Source organism: Seriola lalandi, unplaced genomic scaffold (assembly GCF_002814215.2).
Source record: "Seriola lalandi dorsalis isolate HSWRI2012SDOR001 ecotype SW California unplaced genomic scaffold, Sedor1 jcf7180002054476, whole genome shotgun sequence".
In the NCBI taxonomy this organism is placed as follows: domain Eukaryota; kingdom Metazoa; phylum Chordata; class Actinopteri; order Carangiformes; family Carangidae; genus Seriola; species Seriola lalandi.
Window position 1 is genome coordinate 1,870,016 of NW_019525029.1, and position 12,542 is coordinate 1,882,557.

General features: G+C 40.5%; 1 protein-coding gene across 4 annotated transcripts in view; it reads right to left on the minus strand.

Moving 5' to 3' along the window:
* Positions 1-12,542, minus strand: part of spire1a (spire-type actin nucleation factor 1a) — a 29,201-nt gene that overhangs the window by 8,840 nt on the left and 7,819 nt on the right. For all 4 annotated transcript variants that reach the window (XM_087175608.1, XM_087175609.1, XM_087175607.1 and 1 more), the window contains exons 3-8: positions 5,472-5,741; positions 3,438-3,563; positions 1,136-1,210; positions 864-1,028; positions 645-731; positions 346-475 (exon numbers count right to left, since the gene is read on the minus strand). In XM_087175608.1, the coding sequence (XP_087031734.1) occupies positions 346-475; positions 645-731; positions 864-1,028; positions 1,136-1,210; positions 3,438-3,563; positions 5,472-5,741 (853 nt within the window). The remainder of the gene's footprint in view (positions 1-345; positions 476-644; positions 732-863; positions 1,029-1,135; positions 1,211-3,437; positions 3,564-5,471; positions 5,742-12,542) is intronic.

Below are 12,542 nucleotides of genomic sequence, written 5' to 3' on the forward strand. Positions count from 1 at the left end.
GGCTCACAGCTGCAGTTACAGCTGCAGTCCTTGTTTAAACACTAGGACACTTGTGATGAAGTGAACGGATCAATGGGGGAAGAGGGCTGTTAGAGTAATCATGATGGATGCAGTTAAGAATGATTAAGTCATGGTTAATGATTTTTGTTGAGAGGCGGTTCATAAAGAGCAGCAGCGGGTTAATGGCAACACTCAGCCGAGGTTTCTTTTCAGATAGAACAAAAAGGTTTACTTTGATATTCTGAACAAAAAGCACAATTATTTGTGTGAGAGTTCTGTCCAGGAGAGTGTTGTTTTCATTTATAGGATACAAAGATAATCATCACGTCTGTATCAGTGTCTCACCCAAACGACTTCTGCGGATCATGTCTGGTGAGACCGGCCTGAGCTTCCTCTCAGCTTTGATGTCCTCAAGCAGTCGCTCATGAAGGCTCCGGGGTCGGGGAGGGTGGGGTTTCAGTTTACGGGCTGAGGCCTGCCATGACAAGCACAGGCGTGAGCACTTGACTGCCATCACCATGGAAACCAAAGTGAGATTGATTGCATTTTTTAAGTATTAATTTTTATTAAGTATTAAGTATTAATATTGCACCAATGGGGAAAATATCTGATAGATTACTGCCACCATGTTGTGTATTACTCACAGGATTGAGCGGCGGTCGTGACCTGATGAATTCCAGAATAATTTCATGTGCGCTCTTCTTTAACCTTGGAGGGATGTCTCCATTCACCTGGAATTACAAACACATGCGCTTAAGACCATTAACAGACATCTGAGATTTCAATTTCACATGGAGGAAACAAGCATAATCAAAAGAATAATCTTATTGTGACATTTTGACCCCGGCCAGTTAAATCCTCACCATGACTTTTCGCAGTTTATAACGTTTAGAGCGGATGTCATCCATCAGCATTTCGTAGGGTGTGAGCTGGTATTCAATGGGCAGTGGGTTGTACTGGCGTTCCTGAACCTTCTTCAACTTTACACCATGTCGTAGATCTCGCATCACCTGCACCCAGAACCGTGCCTAGTGGGAATAAAAATTATACTTCAGAACACATGCATGTGAATGTTGTGTAATTTTCCACACATAGTTAAATCTAGTGGTGCTTGGTATAGTAAAGTCCTTCTTACCCAGTCTGCATTTTGCAGCTCATTGAGGTCTTTGACAGGTTCCTCGTGTGTCTCACCTTCCATTTTCCGAAGGTTCTAGCCAAGGAAAGGAACAGGAGGAACATAAAAAGAGGGGGAGGGAAAATGTAGAAAGAAATTAAAAATTGTTTTCTAACGTTAATACATGCTCTGCATGTACCACTGCATTCCCAGTACTGACTGGAATTAAGTTAAGGTCACTGGCAATCTGCCCGTATTTTCATAGCAGTCTGGTTAATTAATCAATGGATGTTGTTTCACATGCGGACGTCGATATCTCGTCTCATGCTATACTGCTGGCGTACCAGAGGGGAAAAAGTCAAGTCAATAGCCAACTAATAACTGCTATTAATGCGTGTCTGCTGAATCCTCGCTGAACAAGATAGTTATTGGAAGTTCTGTGTGACTGTTTCATATGTCAAATCACCCGCCGCGTTGTTGATGTAGTCTGCTGTGTGTATTTTTAACATGTTGTCCCACTGTCCTTTCCTTTAATTGAAGACATTTATATGTACTGACTGAGGAGAGACAAAGTAGCCACTCAGACTGGAGTGAGTTACACAGTTTATCTTCATTACAGATACACTCAAACTCTTCTTCATATTTCGTAAGCAAATCTAAAAAGGCTACTGTCTCAAGTTCAACTTAGGTTAATTAAAATAATTGAATCAAACATAATCACTCGAGATCACTCAATGTCAGACTTTTAGATCAAAAGGGTCCTGTGCTGACAGCCACAGCTGCTTTTCTTCTTATCATCTTCACATCTATTCATCTACACCCATCTTTATTGCTGGAACACATTCCTTCTATGCATAATCTTTTTTCCTGCTAATCTGACCGATCTCTTCTGATAGCTATTATTGCTGCCAATTTACACCTTTTTAATCATGTCACTTGTCTCTCACTGACGCTTTTAATTAAAAAAGAAGATTTCAGTGTATTTCTGGAGAGGCAGAAAAGAGTGGATCTGCAGTGCCAGAAAATAGCAAAAACAAGTGCAAGAAAAACTGAAAGAAAGACTCACTGACTAGCCTCCTAATTTGTAAGCATGTGTGATGTGTGGTAATGTGTATGGTTACTTATTATCAATTATCCAGTGGCATTCAGTGCAACAGGAAGTGCAAAGGAGCCTCTGTAGGCAGGAGCATCCCTCCTGTAAGCTCCTTAAATTGCTGTAATAATGTTGCACTGATTCTATAACCATATGTTATATAAGATTGTTTGCATGAGTCATGCCTCCTGCAGAAGTCTCAGCCAGTTCGTACAACTTTAAGTAAAGCTATGTTGTCTGAAAAGCTGTGGAGTAATTTGTGTGGTTACATCTTCTCTAAACCTCAATCAAGGCAAACAACAGCATAGTGGTATGTGTACAAGAATTTGATTTCATGTTTATTATGAATGCATGAGTGAGGGATGGAAAACAATTTTCCCACAAGCTCTATGATGCACTTCAGGTTGTTCATTGTTCATTCATCCAGATTGTATTTACCATTTAAATGCTAAAACAATTTGTAATGACAACATTCTTTTCTGAAAATAGGCTATATACGTAACTGTATGGGACAGTGTGTTTTTCTTCACATTAATGAATCTTTAATTTTTAATCTTAATTAAAAAATAGTGATCTCCATCAGATCTTTGTGAACAGTTGCTTAAGAAGTACAAGCTCTGTAGGGCATCCCTCACTAATCAAACTCCATCACTTCAGTACTAATACTTCATTTACAGGAATCAGTTAGCTAGTGTACTGATGCCAGATCAAGTTTGGCTGAGTTCTCAGCTGGCCTGATGAGGAGGTCACGCACAGTCTCAGTCCTTCTGGACCATCACTGCTTTATGGGCTGTTTTGTTGCTATTGTGCCATTTCTGGGCACCGCTCGGGTATTTTCTTTTCCCGGCAACAGATTCTAATTTAACCAACTGAGTTCTACACAGCCAATCCACCTACTAAAGCAGAATGGTAAACACCCAGGACAAGGGAGTTTAGTACTTTCTCATACCCTTTTGTCTGTGCTGCGCCTTTAAACACACTTTGCCCTTTCACCTTCAATTTCACCTGACTTTGGGAATGTGGACAACCGACAATTATTAAAAGCGAGTGTAAAAGTTAAACATTATTTCTTAAATAAGGGTAGAAGACTCACTTCGTATGTGGTATTATCAATTGTTATGGTAAAATACTCAAGTGGGTGAGCAGATGTAACTGATTGTGTTTCTGCTTGACTGTGACCTCATCAGATTTAAAAACAACTCACAGAGGTAGGATGCTACAGTTTCTTACCTCCTTGGCGCTCTTAATCTTTTCCAGAAAGGTGCGCAGTTCCCTAGTCTCTGCATAGAGAGCGCGACACACAGCCTGGTAATGACTGGGAGCGTCTGATGGACTGGGCAGGTGTGTAGAACATAGCTGTAGAGGAGAAAAGGAAAGGAACGGGTTATATGTATTTATGGGCACTTTTGCAATAAACATCAATTAAACTTAAAACATAAAGACACATTAGTATCTTGCATACTGGTGTGTACAGAGATCTCACAGAGCAAAGGTAAGATGAGCCTTTTTTTGTACAATCATTCTTGACATTTTGAGCCATTTTCAGTCTGCAGACTTCCGACGTAGGAATGTTTTTGCCAAATTTCATGACAATCCATGTAATAGATTTTTACGCATTTAACTGAAAACCAAAGAGGTCACCTCATGGTGTCACGAGAGGAAAAGTCAGGGGATCACCAAAGTCAGTAGACTTCCCCCTCTGGAGAACATAAATGTCTGTATACAACGTCATGGCAATCCATCCAGAAGTTGTTGAGATATTTCCGTCCGGTGTGATCAACATAGCTATCCTCACAGCCATGACACAAGTGTGCTAAAAATATTGTGTGAAGCAGAACTTTCAACAGCGTGGACCTGCTTGTCCAGTAGCAGCAACATTGCCTGATAAGCATCACCCAAGCATCTAGAGCTGACCCTTATGGTATTTGACAGTGATTGTAATGATAATAAAGGGTGTCTGTCAGAGTAATGGAACAGCTGTCAAATTATCTCTAGCAACAAACAGGAAACCAGAAGAATGACATATTTGCATGCTGATGGGCTTGGCAAGCCACAGGAATGTCTGACTCAACAGAAAGTGTCTTCTTCCTCGTAACTTAAGGGAAACTCACAGGTAAAATAATCCCAGAGTAAGGAGAATGTTTATGCTAAAAACAATGACCTTTATCAAGCACAAAAACATATTTATTATTACAAAGTATAAAGGCAAACGTGTGGATGAACAACAGTATGTGCCAATGTCACAGGTTGCAGATGTGGTGTCAAACTGATAACTCCTTGTGTGTGAAATTTGGTGAGCAATCATCAACAACAAAATACACTGACAGAGATTGACAGCTTTGGTAAGAGCATGCCAGCTCATGTAGCCACTCCTCAGTTCACTCCATTTCACTAAAGCCCTGAGAAAACCTATTCAGCACATTCAACATCTAACTATTCCTGTCCTATTGCGATGCTTCACTAGCCACTCCTGTCATCTTTAGTCAGCTTCACATCTCGTCAAACCCTCAACGACCCAACCTACCTCTGTCTGACATTACAGCAGAGTACAAGGAAAGAAGGAGGTTAGTCAGGAATGTGCAGTTACCTAATCTAGCCCTGTCATACCAACATGTTGCAGTTCACACTCAAGAGAATCATTGTTGGGGGAATTAGGGGCCAGACTAGAGCCACACCGGCAGAAAACAGACCTAACATTTGTGTTCTACACCGGGTTCATTATATAGAGGGAACAGGCTGTGAAAGTCTCTAAGCCTATTCCCCAAATACCAGTGTGTTTACACAGCTATAATTACCAGTTTCATATACAGAAGCTACTTGGGGAATTTACAGCGTGACAGCCTATATCAAGGGAATTTGTTTGGAGCTAGGGTGATGATGATGTGTGGATGCAATTCTTTGTTAACAGAACAGATGTAAAAATGTCAGGAAAAGGGAGGAATATGGGCACATCCAGGCAGTTCAGTTTTTAAACACATGCAGGATATAGGAAAATCTGTAAATTTAATTAGCAGAAAAACTAACTCTCATTTGCAACCAATTACAAGCACTTTGTCATAGCTCACAATCGATGCAATGTGCATGAGTTCGTGTGCAAGGAATTCAGAATGCACCAGGTATATCGGAACATGTGCATCTTAGATTGTACTGTACACACTTTACCTGTTTGTTTACAGCAATTTTTGCCATCTGCACTGATCACTTGGAGGTGAGCGCTGTGTATCTTTAAAAGAGCCAGCCCCTCCTACCCCCGAAACAACCTACCGAGATGATATCCTGATAGCTGCGAATGCCGCTGACTGTGCCAGTGGTTGTAGCAGAGACGAGCTCCTCTTCAGCCTCCTCTTCCTCACACTCATCCTCCTCTTCAGTGGCCTCGTAGCCCTCATCCGGACAGGGGTCACTCTCAGTTTCTTCAATGTTGGTCATCATATCGATCAGGTGCTCCAAAGGCGGGCTGAGTTCACGCTCCTCGTTTTCTTTGAGGCCATAGTCCAGAGCTTTGTATATCATGACACCTAGTGAGTCAATAACCTGTGGGACACATGACACAACCTTAACTATTATTCACCTTGACAAGTAAATACATTTGTTCAAACATGAGGATAGTAATTATTTTACTAATATACTAGCAAGTAATTTTTTCCTGTCCACTGACATTTGTTTACTTGCTGTTAAGTGTGCCAACATTATGTTCTTTCAGGCTGACAGACACTCAATTTTCTGTATGTTTTCTCTGCCTTTGCTGCTCCATAATTAGTGGTACACCAGCACATCCTCATTTAACACACCTAATTTCATGGCACCCCTGTCTTAGTTAGATAAACATGTCTTATCTACAGCAAACTCAATTCACCTGAGCAGACAAGAAGACAGTTCGTGTCCTCAAACCAGATGCAAAACAAGGCCACAGTGTTCCTCCAAACAGCATGATTATTTCCATAATCTGAGGATGATTTCATTTCATCACTGCTTCCCCTCATTAATAAGTAGGGTATGACCCATCTTTTTTTTTTTGCAACTTGTTGTAACTCATCTTAATATCTCCAACTACCACTAGGCTACAACGAGACAAAGTTGTTCCTTCACTGCAGCGTGTCCAGTTGGCTCTGCCACTGATGTGTCCTCTCCTGACAACTTAATCTACCCAATGCTCTCGGGTCAACAAGTGTTTAGAAGCAGGATGAGAGCAGACCTGAAACAAACTTTGGAAATCTTGTAGGATGGGGGAAACGATTTCAATCAGGGCTCAATGATGAAGGAGAAAATCAGGCAGTAGCATCTTAAAATATGTTTAGAGCTGTCACTTCTTAGACAAGTAATAAAAGTATTGTCCATTGAAGCGTTTGCTGAAAATGTTTACTTCATTCCTCAGTTTCACAGGTTTTTGTGTGGTGACATTAGTCATGTAATATTCAGCACAAGTGCCTGTGTTACTTGTATTTTCCTACATACAGTACTTTAGCTCCACAGGGCCTATGAGAAAATATACTGCAGCTGTTGCTTTCCGCCAGTGCTGTACTGTACATTGAACTTCATTGTTTCCTATAATATCAAACAAGAGGGTTGTGTCAGTGTACAAGTGCTGTGGCAAGAATGTTTGCACAGGATTTGCAGCAGCGTGAATATCCTTAATAGAAACTGCTGGCTGCTGTGTATTTGTTTGTGCTGCTCTGTGGTTAGCTCACTTGCAATGATGGACTAAAGTTTCTGTTTTTTTTCCAGCGTGCAACAGGTTCCAGTGATCTTACAGAGCACAATAGAGCATGCCTACAGAACAGTGCCACGGTTTGCAATAAACAAAGGATGTTAACTGACTGAGAATTGGCCTTATACTGCAATTAAAAATGGGCTTTATTAGTCCTGACTAACACTGACTCCAGCAAATGTTTAGTCAGCAGCGAGCAGCAAGTGCTTCTTGCTACATTATTCTATTAAATCAACTAATCAATCAGTCGAAGAAATCTTACCAGAATTATTCAACTGAAAATGTCTCTGATCAATGCTGTTTTCAACCACATGTGGCATAACATGGCAACACTGCAGGGTTAAATGTAGTAACAACAAACACCTCCAGCGTTTTTATAATGGCGATGTTAAGATAATGATATAATCACCTATGAGCTACAACATGTTCCGCATTATGTGACTCATTGGACTGTATGTTCTTAAGAAAGGAATGGCGCAACATTGTTGGAAAAGGGAGGTGTCCAAAAGGAAAACAGAGTCGCTGTGGGTGAGGCTGTTGGTGATGGGCACGGCTGGTTATGCTTGCGTTTGGTGCCAGGGAACAGCACCTGGCTGTGGAGTGTGGGAGTGTAGCACACAGAGGGGAGGGGTACTGACTGAGCACATTTCGCCTCAATGACTTCAGCAACCAACGTGAAAAATCATTACATGACTGACATGACAGAGTCGAAGCATCATCATGTTTGAACTAGCCCAAGTCTCAAGATGTTTGGTATGGATAGTGTGTGTCATACATTCAAGTCAGGTTCTCATGATCTAATAATAACAGCATATGAAAACCTGTTCTCAGGTTCTTGACAAACCTGGTTTCAGGTAAATAAACAAAGGATCTCAACTGACTGGGAATTGACCTTATACTCCAGCTGATGCTGACCAATTAAAAATGACTTTATTAGTCCTGACTAACAGTGACTCCAGTAAAAGTGCTTCTATATGTGACTGCAGTATTCTTTAGAGACTCCATTAAATCCATTAAATTAAGTAATCAATCAGTCAAAGAAAAATCCTTCCACTATTATTTAACTGAAAATGTCTGATCAGTGACAACCCAATGCTGTTTTCAACTATATGTGGCATAACTTGGCAACACTGCAGAGTTCACTGTAGCGACAACGAGCAACACAGCGTTTTTAAAATGGCTTTATTACAGTAATGAAATGATTATCTAAGATCTCCAACATGTGCTGCATAATGTGACTAATTGGATTGTATGTTCTCATAAAGAAAGGAATGGAGCCACACAGATTTGTCAATGTGTCAGATTATCCAGTGGGTTTTTAAATGGTGTATTTATCTGAAGAAGGTTTTCTCAACCCATAAAAGGAATTCATCCCTTTGTTCATCTTAAAAATTCAAATTGACCAAATATGTAAATACATTGTTTTCACTTAAAAGGACGGATAATAGGCCTGTCTACTTCTTTGACTCTGTCTATAGAGAAAAGGTGAGAAGTTATTATAACAGTCATGTCTGAAACAGAGAGGATGACAGGTTTCATGTCACTGCTGTTTAATTACAAGGGCCTCTGACTTAAGGGAAATAGTGAATCTTTGTAAAAAGGCAAAACTGAATAAACAACATTGTTTCTTTTTATTCACCATTTTTGCCTTATAAGAGGTAAATTCTTTTAAGCACTATGTAATGTCTCCCTGCCAGTTATTTCGGAATTTGTGTCAGTAGAAACCGCCATGGGATTGTGGTCCTCTTATTTATGGATAAATCCCAGAACTGTCTGCTTTATTTGGCTCTCTTTGCCTTAAAATACCAATGCAATGAAACTAAAACTGTTATTCAGAATTTCCCAACACTAATCTGTTGATCGTATTTTTTCGGGGCAAAGATCAATTTTGTGGCGTTATACTGTTATCATTTATCAACCATCTCTGTGTGCAGCTGATAATCCAGTTCCAGGGCTAAAATGAATATCCTATTCCTTAGTGTCTCATTATGTAACCTTTTAATCCATCTGTAGGAGAACATGCGCTATAATGGGCAGAGGTAGTAGGGAATGCTAGAGTGACAGACAGCACAAGGGGTCTCATTCATGGACCATCTTGGATTTACTGTGTAGAGGAACATGTATAGTAAATTAACATCAATAATCAAGTGTGGAAAATCCTCTTCAATCCATGTCCAATTTAACCAGTTGCATTAGACTAGATTTCTAAATGAGGACCATGTGCTATCTTGGCAAGGCATTGGCAGATTTAGCCAACAGTTATTGTTTAAATCCAAATTCCCAGCCAACACAGAAATGGCTTGTAATAATTAACTGTCCAGTGACTCAACAGTAGCTAGCACAGAGAAGCTCACTGTTCAATTCATTTAATAACTCTATCTTAAGTTCCCAGGCTGGCTGACAGGCAGAATAGAGAAAGATGAAAAATTCTGCTTGATTTTCCAATTACACATCACAATCTCATATGAAGACTTGTGACTCAGAGGAATGAGGCAAGGATAGCAAAGCAGAGGAGGAGCATGACGGAGAAAGGAAGGGAAACAAGTATGCGGATAAACAGTTGGGAATGACAGGCAGAAAACCCACTGCTGGGTTTCAGGCACATGTTTCCTAGTGAACCACTAATTGAAACCAGACCCCACCCAGGATAGGTGGGAGCTCGCCACAGTGGATGAAACACACACATGCTCCCATCAGTGAGGTCTCAGTCAACCACGGGTAACACATGAAATCGCCTACACTTCCAAATGCTTATTAGGAAATGTAGCAGGATGAGTCATCTGGGTGTCAAAGAAAGAAAACAATATCAGTGAGGATATATTCAGCTACGATCCTGAGACAGGCTTGAATACACCAAGTTCAGAAACAGTGTGTGAATTCTACAAACATCCTCATAACTGTGGATCTTTGAATCCATTCAGAAAATACTCCAGCCTCCTTCAGAAGCAACTTTTCTCACGCTCCACTAACAAATAAGAGACACTGAGCTTGACATTTCTAATCGGGGGTAAGAGATGCAATTTTCCCAACAATGACTTTTTTTATACTAGAGACTCTCCGTTTCCCATGAAGACCAGAGTCAGAGGCAGTATCTTGAGAATCAATGACGAATACGAAGACGATCTTTCGCTCATGAATAACCTTTGTCTCCTGAGGTAAGGGATGTGGTCATGTCAAATCATGAACATCATAGCCACAGCTAATTTCCCCATATGCCTTACTAGTACAAAAAAGTTATGTAGTAGTAAGACTTCAATTGATGGATAAAACTCATACAAATGAATATGGAAAGAAAATCCTGAAGTGAACTCTTTCCCCCAAACATGACCTTCTTAGAGCCTTAAAATTATAAATACAATTAAGAGTAATGTAATGTTTTTTCCCCAACTTAACCAGCTAAAATGGTTCAAGCTGTACACTTAAACACTGGCCTTTTGATGACCAAACAAAATAACAGGGGATATATAATTAAGGACATCTGTTTGGTCTCCTCCCGGGCCAAAAATCTCACAGACGCAAGCAGCGAGTTTGATCACTCATGAGTGAGGCTACAACTCATGTGGCTCTAGACCTTAAGATTGTGTGCTACTGTCTGGAGGAGTTTTACTGTCTGCGCTGCTTTCTTGGCCAGAACCTCCTTGGAAAAGTGATTTTTTTTTTCCCCCTCAATGTGGCTCCCTCTGGTTAGATCAAGTTAAATAAATCAAGTGCAGTACATGTTTCAGTTTTAACTATCACAATTTTCCCCTCACAGAGCCTCTTATAAAAAACAAATATGTGGCAAACTGCAAGGACAATAAAACACAGGAGTAGGCTGAAAAACAGATACATATTCTCAGTTGTATACGCAAACTAGTCAAACAGAACAAGAGGAGTACCCATGATGGAAAGAAGAACCAGTGAGTCAACCAGTACGCAGATGGGATAAGAATGAGTTGTTTGTGTTAAAGAGCACCATTACCACTCACACAAACACATGAGAAAGGAAAAAAATAAATAAATCAGGCTTATGTACTGTTGGGTCTTGTAACTACATCAGTTTATACAGAAATATAAAACTACTCCTAATTTTCCACTTGTCAATGTCATCATTTTACTGTCCATTCATATCAATTCTCAAGCTGCAAACTATTGCAACTGGCCTGACCTCACTTTTGGGTCGGAGTTAACACGATCACACTCTTGCTTTTGCAATTGTAGCCCAAGGCATCACTGTGGCTATCTGAGTTCAAAAAGCAGTCAGATTAGCAGCCTTCAGCATTTGGTGCAGTAGTAGAGCAAATCCATCACAGCACAGACAGTTACATAACCAGAGCTAAATCTAGAGGTCTTTCACTGCAGGAGCGGATGCTCCGTCTCCTCCCGTCTGCAGCATCACTATCGTTGTTCATAGTGAGACAGATCATATTGCTGCTCTTTCACATCTTTTCATGGTCAAAATCTCTTCATGCTCTTTTGTGGTAAAAAATGTTGAGTTTGCATTCAAGTCAATAGAAGTCAACTGGAAAATGCTGAGGACAGGGAAAATCTCCCTCTGCATCATCAAATAGCCACCGCTGAAATTACATGTAATCATTCTTAGCCATCAATGTGAGGTAAGCATAAAAGCTTAGGGATGCAGGTAAGACTGAGAAAATTCAAAACTCACAAACAAGCTGCCTCACAAACACTGACAACACGTGATACTGTGAAGCATCAGTTTTTCAGAGTTAAATAGTCCTAGCAACACATGGTGCACTTGTTGTATGTGCCAGAAACATCCTCCCCAAATGACAAACCCACAGAATCTAGTTTATTTCATTACAGCCATTATTCATCAGCTGCAAAACAACCGAGCTCCTCCTAATGAGTTTGACCTAAAATGCTGTCCGAATCCCCGGACCACACAACTGAACACCACACAAATCTGACAGGCAGTTTTTATGACGGAGGAGAAAAATCTGGCTCTTTCACACAATCCAATTTGTCTTTTTCCAAAAAACCACAGAGGACTTTCAAGCAGCTGCTGCAAAACATCTGATAACTTCATGAACTTGGCAGACTAACAAGGAAACTTGATATATCTGTCAGGCCTGAAAAGAAAAGAAAAGGAAAAAAACGAGGAATAGATTTCCTCTGTACTGGATATAAATAGAATACCCTGGGTCAAATAGTTCAGACTGCTCAATAAATTGCATTCCGCTGGCTTTTTGCTTGCTGTGAATATCCCTATATAGGCAGAAATATAACCCTGTGGACTGTAATATAAGCTGCATGGGTGCTTTTAAGCTAAGCTGTCAATTTCACAAAGATCAATTGGCTGATTAGGATAACAGCACGATGTAACATAATGAGTTCACTGGTACATGTCAGGCATACAGAGATCAAACTGGGTGCCACTCATTCACTGCAGGGAACTCTACAAACAAGCATGGAAACAACTGACCCACAATAAATTTCTGACTAAAATCTACATCAAAATTCTCACTCTTCCTCCTCTTAAAATGTGCTCTCTGACATCAGAGGCGAGCCAGTCTTGGTAGAGACAGAGCTCATAGTCTCCAGCGACTGTTGTAAGAGGGGGACATGCGCACACACACACACACACACACACACACACACACACACACACACACACACTGAACACA